The sequence below is a fragment of the Camelina sativa genome, chromosome 13 (genome assembly GCF_030686135.1).
Source record: "Camelina sativa cultivar CO46 ecotype springtype chromosome 13, ASM3068613v1".
Lineage (NCBI taxonomy): Eukaryota > Viridiplantae > Streptophyta > Magnoliopsida > Brassicales > Brassicaceae > Camelina > Camelina sativa.
The window spans coordinates 13,925,889-13,939,287 of record NC_141892.1 but is presented as its reverse complement, the minus strand read 5'-3'; the positions used below and the strand labels follow the sequence as shown (position 1 = coordinate 13,939,287).

At 36.6% G+C, this 13,399-nt stretch overlaps 1 protein-coding gene and 1 pseudogene across 2 annotated transcripts; one reads left to right on the top strand and one right to left on the bottom strand.

Moving 5' to 3' along the window:
- Nucleotides 1–7,943: 7,943 nt before the first annotated feature.
- On the bottom strand, nucleotides 7,944–8,987 carry LOC147929532 (uncharacterized). Its single transcript, XM_087480650.1, has one exon. The coding sequence runs from the start codon at nucleotides 8,985–8,987 to the stop codon at nucleotides 7,944–7,946; it is 1,044 nt and encodes a 347-aa protein (XP_087336776.1).
- Nucleotides 8,988–10,698: 1,711 nt separating this feature from the next.
- LOC147929531 (putative transcription factor At5g28040 pseudogene) lies at nucleotides 10,699–12,706 on the top strand (annotated as a pseudogene). The gene has a single exon (XR_015578871.1). The product of XR_015578871.1 is annotated as a putative transcription factor At5g28040 pseudogene (transcript).
- The last annotated feature ends 693 nt before the right edge of the window (nucleotides 12,707–13,399 follow it).

The following is a 13,399-nucleotide window of genomic DNA, read 5'->3' as shown; positions in this document are numbered from 1 at the left end:
ATACATGTATCCCTCTATAGTTTATCAAAAAGTTTTAAATGACCGTTTTTTTGGTTACTAATCAGAAGAATGTTCAAATGGAAGATAAATAGATGGTTTTGAATAGACAATTGAAAGAAATGGTCAGAAGCTAAATCATAGAAGTTTCAAATCGAGTGAAAATATGTGAATCTACCAATTCTCCCTATTAACTTTTCTTTTAACTGTTTTAAAAATTTCTTCAAAAGTATTGTTTTATGGCTGCCTGTAGCAATCCCTCTATAGTTTCAGCCTCTATCCTTTTTTTTTGGACAAAGACTTGATTTCATTCATTATAAAGCCAAGTACAGAGAAAACGCTTCAAAGATCCAAAGTTTTAAAATAAGGGCATTCCCCAATGCCAAACAAAGATAGAAAAAGATCGACATAGAGACCTAGAGAGCTTTGGGACAAAGACTAAGAAGCGGTTTGACACAAGTGAGATCAAAGATTTTCGAACAGTCTTCCATGAGTAGCTCAATGGTAGACAATTTGGTCACTGTCACAAGACAGAATGACGTTGATAATGAGGTTATGGCCATGAGTCTCGCCGGCACGAGAGGATCTACTTGATGTAGAGTATAAGCCATACTATGAGAGATTATGGTTTTATAATCGGGTGGAGCAAGTATTGAAACACTAACTAAAGAAACTGAACCTTCCTTAGGGCGAACTAAGGCTGCTAGGATCCAGATTGTAGAAGTGATGGCAACAAGGTGGTGGCTGAAGTAGTTAGCTAGAACTGTCGAGGGGTGATTGTTGGTAGAGAAACCTCTAAGACCATAAAAACAGCCTCAACAATTTGAGTTCAGATCTAAAATGCCATGAGACTTCAAATACTTGGGAGCGGTGAAGTTTATAATTAAAGCTAATAACATGATTCGCAAAAAATAAGTGTAAAACCGTAACATAACAGGTGGATCATCTCTGCCATGAATATGGTGATCAAGAATTCCACACAAAGTTAGTAGTTGGCAAGAGATGGAAAAAGAATAAACAGACCTGAGCTTCATACAAGAGGATGCTTGTTGGGTATTGGTACTTAACGATGTCGGGGATAAGCAAATGAAGGCGCTTTGAAGACAAGAATCCCAACATTGACATAACGGATTTGCGAACAGAATACCTTTCGTCTTCAAACTTTTAAAATCAGGATTGAAAAGCCAAGATGGTTCCAAAAGAGATCTTAAGCAGCCATAGTGAAACTGGCAAATTACGGTACCTTTGACGTCTTCGATCAGGTTGCACCGATAGTATACGAAAGATCAAACTAAGGGTTGCCAAAAAAGAATTCAGAGCAGACCTGGGCTTTAGCAAGAGAGAGATTGGACCACTATTCTTATTGGGCATTTGACATCCTAATGGGCCGAACTTATAGAAGCCCACCAGATGGAAACCTAGTTTCCTTTTGCCTGGTAGACGTGAGAGTCGGGAACGGCGGCACTTGTACGAAGTTGGATAGTGATTTGTCAATGAAGCGCCGATCTCCGGTGAAGTTTGTGTCAGCGATTTGGGGCTGATACCGAATGGTGAAGTAGAGGAGGAGAACCAGAGGAACTTGGTCGTTCCATTAAGTGAAGTCGTTATACCAAGGAGAAACTCGCTATAAGCCGTAGCTTTGAGCGTTTCGACGCAGATTAACGAGATCTCGGATTTGTGATGTGGTGGTTCTTTCAGGAAGGTCTTCTGCAATGGTGGGGCGAGTGGAGGGTGATAGATGTGAACCGCCGAACACCATCTTCTCCCTATGCATTTAAATAACGATCTCACCAGAAGTATAGGATTTGGTAGGTTTGATAAGGTAGCAAAAGGGGAAAAAGAACAAAAACAAAGGGGAAAAGCTGTAATAAAGGGACATAGAGCTAAAGAAGATAAGGATGCGATGACATTCCGGTGCCGGTGAGCGTGGTTAGACTGGTTGCCTCGATATTAGTGTCTGGGAGAGTTCTATGAAATAAATGTAAAAATAGTACTTCCCAGTTTCAGCCTCTATCCAAACAATAAAATTCTTCATAACTAACCAAATTCAATTAATTGCATTTTTAAATCGTAAAATCGGGTTTATTACTTTGCGATTAGAGTAATTTTTTTAAAATTAATTTTGGTTTTGAAGAATTTGAAACCTCTGTGCCAAAAACATAGTTTGAATTCCGGTTCAAAAGTGGATCCATGATAATTTTTCAAACTTGAGTTTACTCTAAGTGCAAAAAAATAAATACGATTTTATGATTTTATAATGCGATTAATTGAATTTGGTTAATTGGAAAGAATTTTATAGTTTGGGTGGAATTACAAAGTTTATAACTTATATATGGTAAATTGGAGAGAGAGTGAAAGTTCAGAGTGATTCTAGTTGAACGTCTATACTACAGAGAGATTGTTACAAAGTTTATAACCCATTGTTTTACTAAAAAAATTTGAATTTTTATTTTATTTTATAACAGTTTTTATTTATTATAACTACTACCTATGTTTTTAATACTTGACTAGATTATGACTTGTTGTATACGGCAGGGCAAATTTATATTTTATTTTTTGTTAATATATTATTTTAATATTAATCTTGCTAATGTACTATTTTGTTAATTCTAGTGATTAAGTATATAACATGCGTTATACCGCACAACAATTTTTGTTTAATATAATATTAATTAAATAAGTTTGATTCAGTATATTTATATTTGTATTATTAAAATAGTAAAAGGAGGATTTAACCCATATTGAAGTATCATATTAACAATATTTTATTTTTTAGTAATATCAATTCAACCATGTCATGACATATAACTCGTCCTGCAATATAATACGTTTGTGTTATTTTGAAAATTTAAGATGTTTAAATATTTATAATTTTAAATTTTTTATTAAGTTTAGATATATCAATTATAATATTTTAAACTTCTTAAAAGTTCAAAATTTACTATATACGTTAAATTTATTATATATGTATATTGAACACACACTTTTTATATTAATTGAGTTATATATGTTCGTTTTAAAAAATTCAAATCATAATATATGCAGAAAATATACATTTTAATTAACTTTAAGTATTATATGATGATTTACAACAATGAAAAATGAATTCAAATGAAGATAATAGGAAATTAAAAATTTAAAATATGGAACAAATATCTATATTAATTGTAGGACATTATATCTATGGATATTAAAATATTAGAATTGTGTTTGGTTATAAGGATAGTAGAGAAAGTTAACTAAAGTTGTTTACATATGGATTTAAATATTTAGTAGCATTCAATGCTAATAGTTTTCAAAACAGATTTAATTCCTCAAAAGACTCTCCATAATACTAGTATAGATGTTTAACGTTTTACAGTGATTCAGAAATTATTTATGTTATGTTTATTAGTAAACAAAAATTATAATTATTATTTATCTAAACACGATATAACTAATAATAAATCATCAGAACTAAATAAACAAACTAATTAATTTTGGGACAATACTTGGGGTCATCCATAGGGGTGAACCTTTTTATTCACCCCATATAAAATAATGAAACAAAATGTGTATACATAATTGTAAAATAAAAAAACACAAACCGCTATTTTTTAAACTCAAACCGATATAGAATTTCGTTCTAATTATAAAACCTAACCGACATATAATTTTATTCTAAATGTAAAATCTAAATCATAATCACCTCATTTGTAAACCCAAACCGGCATATATTTTTGTTATAATTGTAAAATCTAAACCCTAACCACCTCATTTGTAAACCCAAACCGACATATAATTCGTCTTAATTGTAAAATCTAAGTTCTAATCACCTAAACCCAAACCGACATATAACTTCGTTCTAATTGTAAAATCTAAACCCTAATTCTCATTTATAAACTCAAACCGATATATAATCTCGTTTAATTGTAAATCTAAACCAAACCAATATTTAACTTTCCTTAATTAAAAGTATACATGTTGTAAACTAGAGAAACTCGAAGGAGGTTTTCTCTTCTTGTCTTATTGATTAAATCGTTTTAGAGGTTACATATATATATAGTAAAGCAAAGGCTTAAACATAAACCGGCTATGAATAGGAAATAGGCCATGGGCCTTCGGCCATGGGCCTTACACACTAGGACATGTATGGGCTGTATATGGGCCGGTTATGGAAGTCCACTCCAAGTGTTTTACAATACTCCCCCTTGGATGACATAACCGTGTTGATGCTAAGGGATTAACACAATACGCTTGGGGGTGCTACCTCATTAAAACCTTACCAGGAAAACCCAGTGGGACAAAACCATGGTGAAGGAAAAAGAGTACATCACGCATTGCTCCCCCTGTTCTAAGCATCACTGTAAGTCCTTAAGTCTCCACATTCCAATCTGGTGCGCGAGCTTCTTGAAAGTTGATGTCGGTAATGACTTGGTGAAGAGATTGGCTGAGTTTTCGCGTGACGGAACTTGTACCACTTGAACTTCTCCGGCCTTTTGTAGTGCATGTGTGAAGAAGAACTTTGGCAATATGTGCTTCGTCCGATCTCCCTTAATGTATCCTTTCTTGAGCTGTGCAATGCAGGCCGTATTTTCCTCATATATAATAGTCGCTTCCTTGTCATCGGCCATCCCACAATCTGATCGGATGTGTTGAGTCATCAACCTCAACCACACACACTCTCGGCTGGCTTCATGCATAGCTAGGATTTCGGCATGATTAGATGATGTGGCCGCAATGGTTTGTTTCATCGAACGCCATGAAATTGTTGTACCACCGTGCGTAAACACGTAGTCGGTTTGAGACCTTGCATTATGTGGATCCGATAAATAACCTGCATCAGCAAAACCAACTAAACCTTCTTTGATATAGTTAATATAATATAAACCCAAATCTAACGTTTCTTGTAGGTAACATAATATATGTTTAATACCGTCCTAGTGCCTTTGGGTTGGACAAGAGCTAAATCTAGCTAGGAGGTTCACGGCAAAACATATGTCTAGTCTAGTGTGGCTAGCCAAGAACATTAACGCTCCTATAGCACTGAGCGTTAATGTTCTTCTTTGGACCGAATGGATCTTTATCCAAGGCTCCTCACAACCATTGGGCTAGTCAATGGATGGACTTGGTCCATATTAAACCTCTTGAGTACATTTTCAGTATATGCCATTTGATGCACAAGGATTCCATCATTTATGTACTCAAGCTGCAATCCCAAACAGAATTTAGTCTTGCCTAGGTCTTTTATTTCAAACTCTTTCTTGAGGTATTTAACTGTTTGGGCGATTTCCCCAGAGGTTCCTAGGATATTCAAATCATCCACATATACTGCTATGATTACATACCCTTTGTTTGCAAAATTCTTTATAAAAATACATGGACTAATGGGATCATTCTTATAGCCTTCTTTGGCTAGGTGCTCGCTTAGCCTATTGTACCACATACGCCCACTTTGTTTCAGTCCATAAAGGGATTTGTTTAGCCTTATTCAATATTGTTCTCAAGAACTGCTCTTATCTTTGAGCTCTATACCCTCTGGTAATCTCATATATATCTCATTATCCAGTGGACCATATAGATATGCGGTTACAACATCCATTAACCGCAAATCCAGTTTTCTCTTATAGCCAGACTTAGTAAATAACTAAAAGTCGTTGCATCCATCACAGGGGATTATGTCTCCTCATAATCTATTACGGGTCTTTGAGAGAATCCTTGTGCTACAAGCCGTGCCTTATATCTCACGATTTCATTATTCTCATTTCTCTTCCTTACAAAGACCCACTTATGTCTTACTGGCTTTATATTGAATGGTGTCCTTAAGATCGGACCAAACACATCCCTTTTCTTTAATGAACTTAATTCCACGTCGATAGCTTCTTTCCATTGTAACCATTCTGGTCTTTGAGTGCACTCTAATATGGACATGGGTTCATGATCCTCACTTATTTCAAGTGTTACCTTGTATGCAAATATTTCATCAATGTCGACATCTTTACGGTTCCATTGTATTCCAGACATGATATAATTGATTGAGATCTCATTATTATCACTACCTTCAGGACCTTGAGGTTCAGCGTCCCAAACCTCATTCGGTGCCTTAGGATTTGCCGCGGCCATTTCTATAATTTCTTTAACCTCGGTTTGATTTGCACCTTTCTTAGATTTCTGAGGGTTCTTATCTTTGGAACCTAATGGTCTACCTCGTTTCAAACGGGCCTTAGACTCTGTAGCAACTTGATTATTGTGTTCCTTATGAACATCAATACGTACTAGTGCATTACAAGCTGGTGTACGATTTCGTTACTCTCTTTGGGTCAGCAAAGGAATCTGGCAATGGAATAGCTAGCTTTTGCAAATGTATAATCTTTTGGACCTCTGCCTTACATGCTAGAGTCCGAGGATCTTGACAATTCAAGAATGTTTGATTCCATGATAATTCTTTGACCAGCTTGTTATTCTTTCCACCCAACATAGGAAATTTGGATTCAACAAACTGACAATCCGCGTATCTGGCCTTAAATAAATCACCCGTAGTTGGCTCAAGATACTTAATAATGGTGGGAGAATCATATCCACCATATATTCCCATCCTCCTTTGAGGTCCCATATTAGTTCTCTGTGGTGGAGCAATTGGTACATAAACGACACACCCGAATGTTTTTAGATGGGATATGTCTGGCTCATGACCCGTTAATAATTGGGATGACGAATATTTATGTTCACTAGATGGCCTGATGCGTATTAACTCAGCTGCATGTAATATTGCATGTCCCCAAGCCGACACAGGAAGCTTCGACCTCATAAGTAATGGCCGAGCAATCAATTGAATATGTTTAATGAAGGATTCAGCTAATCCATTTTGTGTATGGACATGTGACACAGGATGTTCCACACTCACCACCATGAACATACAATATTCATTAAACGCTTGGGATGTAAATTCACCAGCATTGTCTAGACGTATAGTCTTAAGTGGAAAATCTGGAAAGTGGGCTCGCAGTCGTATAATCTGGGCCATCAATCTACCAAACACAAGGTTTCTAGTTGACAATAAGCAAACATGCGACCATCTGGTCGATGCATCAATTAGGACCATAAAATATCTAAACGTCCCACAAGGTGGGTGTATTGGTCAACAAATATCTCCTTGTATTCTTTCCAGAAAGTTTAAAGTCTCTTTAACTACTTTCACTGGTGATGGCCTTATAATAAGTTTCCCTTGTGCACATGCTGCACACGTGAGATGTTTAGGGATAACTTTTCTCTCTTTAAGAGTGTGCCCATTTGAATTCATTATTAGCTTACACATCATGTTAGAACCTGGATGGCCAAGCCAGTCATGCCATAAAGTGAATTGTTCATTGAACATCTTGTTCATTGCCAAATTAGCTTCTATCATATTAATCTTAGCGTGGTAGAGACCAGTGGCTAGTGCGGGTATAGTCTCTAGGACCTTCTTATGTCCTTGGGGTGATTTCAGTAATATATATGAATTCTTTGTTTCTTTCACCCTTTGTTTCAACATGGAAACCATTCAAACGAATGTCCTTAAAACTCAATAAGCTTCTCTTAGAGCTGGGTGAATATAGGGCATCACTTATTTCAAGATGTGTGCCATTAGGTAATAATATATGAGCTTGACCGTAGCCCTCAATTAAGCTTGCTATACCCACAATTGTACTAATATTGACATTTTTCATTATGAGATTAACAAAATATCTCTTATACTTCAAAATCGTGTGGCTTGATCCACTATCAACCACAAGTATATTCTTGTCCTCAGCCATTTCTAATATAGACAAGAATTTATGTTTTAAACTTTTAAAGTAATAAAACACTCAATTATATATATTGAAGGAAGTAAAATAATTTAATTTAAACCAAAAATAATTATCCAAAATAATAAGTCAATCGAATGCAAATCATAAAACATAAAATTAAATCAAGACCACATTTGAGTTTTAATTATCCTCTATTAAACAATCAGAGGTTTCATAATTCAATAGGCCATCCTTCTCATGGTCGAAGTCACTTTCACCATCGAGATGAACCAGATTAGTTTCTGAATCCTTTTTCAAACTCTCTTGATAGAGATCAACAAGGTGCTTAGGAGTTCTGAATGTCTTTACCCAATGGTTCTCCATACCACATCTATGGCATGTGGACTTGGTCTTATGTTGCGGTTTGAATATTCCGCGGCCTCTACCCCAACCACGTCCGAAGCCGAATCGGTTTCCACGGCCTTGACCACCAAAATTGTGTCCTTGGTAACTCCCACGACCAGGACCACCACGTCCACCTCTCCCACGGCCACGGCCATACTTGTCCCTATGGACATAGTTAGACTCTTTAGTCTCTTTTGGATCTTTAGGCTCTTTAAGATTTTTCTTTGCCATGTCAACCTTGTGGGCTTCCGGTAATGGAGCTGTACCCGAAGGTCTCAAAGCACTATTCATCATCAATAGCTCATTGTTCTGCTCAGCTAGCAACAAACAAGAGATGAGGCTTGCAAAAGTCTTAAACCCCTTTTCACGATACTGTTGTTGAAGCAGTATGTTATTAGCGTGAAAGGTAGAGAATGTCTTCTCTAGCAAGTCCTCCTCAGTCACCTCAGTACCACATAACTTCAAAATTGAGACTATCTTAAATAGCTCTGAGTTATACTCATCCACGGATTTTAAATCCTGTATCCTTAGGTTTTTCCAATCGAATTGAGCCTTTGGTAGGAACACCGTCTTTTGGTGTCCATATTTGTTTTTCAACGCTGTCCAAAGGTCAAGAGGATCTTGAATAGTGAGGTACTGGTTTTTGAGACTCTCAACAAGATGATGGCGTATATGCATAATTTCCTTGTACTTGTTCTTTTCAGAACAATCATTATCATCCTCAATGCACTCGCAAAGATCTTTTGATTTTAGGTTGATCTTAGTGTCCAACGCCCATTGCAAGTAATTATCTCCAGAAACATTAAGGGCAGCATAGGAGAGATTGTTGAGCTTTGCCATCTACACAAAACATGCAACCGATCATTAGCATTCGGTATTTAAGACCAAACCATGCAACAAATTTAGGCCATGCGGTATTTGAGACCGAACTATGTCAATCCCTTAGGGACATGCAGTATTTGAGACCGAACCATGCCAATCACTTAGGGACATGCGGTATTTGAGACTGAACCATGTCATGCTTTTATACTCAAATTTTCGTGGTTTAGTATGCATGAAACAACAATCCTAGACAACAATTATAATATAGCATGCAATGTTTTCCTTTTACTAAAATTTCCTTTTTCTTAAATTTTCCTTTTTCTAGATTAGGATTAGGACAAAGTTTTAGGAAATATTCTCTAGGATTTTAGGATAATGTCTAGAATTAATTTAGGGGTTATCCTAATTTTGTGTTTTGATTTTTCATGCAAAACATAGAATAATTCTGATTTTAATTTGTATTTTAGGGTTTTGAATTTTAAGCAAACAAACACCAAAAATCGGATTCTAACAACCTAGAACAATCGGTTTAATATTCTCTCTATGAATTTCGAATTTAGGTTTTAGTTCTAAGGTTTTCATACAATTGAATTCAAGCAATCAATCAACAACAGCCATAACAATCGGATTTAATTATTGCATAATCGGTTTAATTTGCAAACAATCTAAGCAGCCCTAAACCTCATAACAACCTATTTTAAAGTTTTAAAGTTTTAGGGTTTTAGGGTCTAAAGCTTAGGTTTTTGTTTATTGATTGTTTACTTGTAGATTTTAAGGTTCTTATAGGGTTTAAGTTCAGATTCGATACATGTGTCCTTAAGAGGGTTTGATTATTGTTTACCTTCCACCGATTTGGGGTTGAACGGAATTGAGCCGGGAGCTAAAGACTTCGGTTTTACTTTTAGCTTGATCACGAAACTCGGCCTAGGTAAGAGGAAGAACCGATCACGAACACAGGTGGCTCACGAACACGAACAGATCTCCGAACAGGAACTCACCCCGGACAAGAACTGACCACGAACACAGACGGATCACGGACAGGAACCGATCGCCGAGCTTGGACGAACAAGGGTTTTGTGTGGCAGCGTTTTTAGGGTTTTTCTCAGTTGGACTCTTAGAACAAGTCGTGCTGATAACGTGTTGTAAACTAGAGAAACTCGAAGGAGGTTCTCTCTTCGTGTCTTATTGATTAAATTGTTATAGAGGTTACATATATATATAGTAAAGCAAAGTCTTAAACATAAACCGACTATGAATAGGAAATAGGCCATGGGCCTTACACACTAGTACATGTATGGGCTGTGTATGGGCTGGTTATGGAAGTCCACTCCAAGTGTTTTACAATAATACATAATTTGTTTCCTTAATTTGTTTTGTTTTTTTAATTTAATTTTGATTTATTTTTAAATAAAATATTAGATACAAGATTCTGATTAGCTGAGAGATGAGTGTGTGAACAAAAAGATTCACCCTAGAAATGAACTTAAATATTTTTCTTAATTTTGCATTGAAAATTTAAAATATCATCTATTTTTTTTTAACAACTATTATAAACATCATCCAATTTTTAAAAGTATTAAGTATTATTTAACTATTGGTTTTATTCCAACAGTCTTTTCTTCACCGCTATATTTACCAACATTATTTATCTCAACTCAATTGATCGTAACTGCTAAACACCCTTTTAAACGCAAGAAGCAATGTCCATCATCAGTTCTAACAACCCGTCGTCACTTTTTCGTCAACGGTCATACACAAAAATCACGTTTAAGAAAACGCTTTTTCTGTTCCGAAACGGTTGCGGTTAAGACCATTGACTTTTTTTGAAAAACATGATCACGCTTCAACAAAACCGCAACAACCACCCAAGCACGGGTTAGGAGAACAAACACTGGACCACTTGCCTGCAACTACAACACCCTTAGTCATAATAATTACAGCTCATAAAATCCCGAAACTACCCCTCCTCAGGTCCAAGATTCTCAATACCCTACCACCACCACCACCACCCAAAACAAACACACAACATGCCCAAGCCGTATCAATCCTCGTGAACCCAATTCCCCCTGTCTCTCTGGATCTGATTCGATCGATTACAAATTTTTCCTCTCTCCCTCTGCGTTTTTTTTGATGGCGTCGGATCAACGCGACACTGTTTTCTCCGTTGAATCGCCGGATCTAGAAAACGGCGGCGGCGGTAGCGGTGGAGGAGGTGTAGGAGGTGAAACTGAATCAGACGAAGATGTTGTTATGCCCGAACCAAACGAGGCCGAAGAAGACGATCCTGAATACGAAGATCTGAATTCTCCCTCTATGGTCTCCGCAATCTCAACAGCTCCGGCCGCGGCGAAATCCTCCTCCTCTACAGGTACCGTAACCGTCGCTCTTCCCGCCGGATCCGCCGTACCAGTAGCTTCAATTCCATCGGATTCTGATCAGAAATGGCACCGTATGACCGAGATCGTTCACCAGAGACCACCGATCGACGATTCAAGACGCCTTTTTCAGAGGTTATGGACCGACGAAGACGAGATCGAGCTCCTCCGTGGCTTTCTCGATTACATAACGAGCCACCGTGGCTACAGCTCACACCCGCCTGATACGGCGCCGTTTTACGAGCAGATCAAATCTAAGCTTCAGTTGGAGTTTAATAAGAATCAGCTCGTGGAGAAGCTGAGGAGGTTGAAGAAGAAGTATAGGAATGTGATGAGTAAGATTAGTTCTGGTAAAGAGGTATTCTTTAAAAGCCCTCATGATCAAGCTACTTTTGATATCTCTAGGAAGATTTGGAATCAAACTGGGAAGATCATAGGGTTTGAAGATAACAGTGTTATGGATTTCGAGGAAACCAATCATGTAAATAACACCAATGGTAGCTCGAGTTTCAATATCTCTATGTGTAACGCTAATGCGGATGTTGTCGATTTGGAGAACGGGTTGGAGAAGAAAGTGACAATGAGTAGGAAACGATCACGGTCTAGGATTGGGAAGATGGATGAAGATAAACCGGTTTTAGCTCCCTGTGACGGCCCGCCTAACGCTGTTAATCTTAACGAGAATGTGGCTGCGGTTGGTGAGTTTAGCGACGGGAGGAATCTAGGTGGGTTGATTGAAGAGACGGTGAAGAATTGTGTGTCGCCTATGATTAAAGAGATGATGAATGGTACGACGGGGATGATGATGGCTGCAATGGGTGGGTTTCCTGGTGGTGGTGCTCATGGTCTAGGTGTGTTGAGTCCGATACTAATGAATGTAGGGTTTGGAGGTAAAGGAGCTGGTGACGAACGGTGGAGGAGACAACAGATTCTGGAGTTGGAAGTGTATTTGAGGAGATTGGAATTGGTTCAAGAGCAGATTAGAGCCACGGTGAATGAGTTAAAGACATTGCCCAATGGAGGATGATGATGAATAAAGAAAGACTTTTAATTAATTATGAGAGCAAGATGAAGAAGGAAGAAGATGAATGTTGGTCTTGTGGTATGATGGTGAGGTATAGTATTAGCAAGTTTTATAAACTAATAATCTGAGTACTGAAAATTTTCTGATGGTGATGAAATCTTTCTAGGTTTTTCTTTTCTTTAGTATTTTTCTTGATTGAATCTTTTTATTTTTGTCGATTAGGGGTGAATGAATGCTAGGTGGGGTTGTGCATAACCTTTGTATTATTAGTCTATTAGATTATAGTTTTTGGTAGAGTTCAATAAACAAAACAAGGCTCTCGAGGTATTTTATATAAAGAACAAGCAAATATATGTCGTGATGCATATAATATTGATATTATATCTAATGAACATTAACATGTCTTTTTTGGAATTTGATCTATGTATTCCGAAGACATGGCAAGTAAAACAGTGATGAATACGCATAAGCGTGGAAGAATCTAGACCGATGAATTTACTAGATTTTTAGTTTGCAAGTTTGAATATATGAACTAGTGACATGAATTTTGGTTTTAGAAAAAAAATAAGATTATAGTAAATCAACTTTCTAAATGGCTAAAATGTAGGTTTTCAAATGCAAAAATGATTTGAAACTAAAGTAAACAAATAAAAATAATCTCACATATTAAGATATAATTTTGGATTAAAAAATAATGTTTAGACATTATTTTGAAATGCATAAAATTTCAACTTATAAAATTAAAATAAATATTTCATTTAAAATATGCCTACAATATGTCATATATATAATAATAAACCCATTTTTTAAGAATATGCTGACGTCATAGCAAAAATTGATAAAATGGTTGAAAGAAGTTCTTTCTTCTCACCCCTTCCCAGCCAAGGATTACGTCCATACGTTCACACTGCTTTGCTTTCTCGTATATTGTGAACTGCTTCGTTCAAGCATCACACTCCTTCCTTTTCTCGTATATAGCGTAGTCGTAAAATAGTCATAGCGTTAAATTTAGTGACTATATTATGACTAAA

Excerpts from the sequence above, each read along its gene's own strand:
- LOC147929532 (XM_087480650.1), bottom strand. The coding sequence starts at position 8,987 with ATGGCAAAGCTCAACAATCTCTCCTATGCTGCCCTTAATGTTTCTGGA.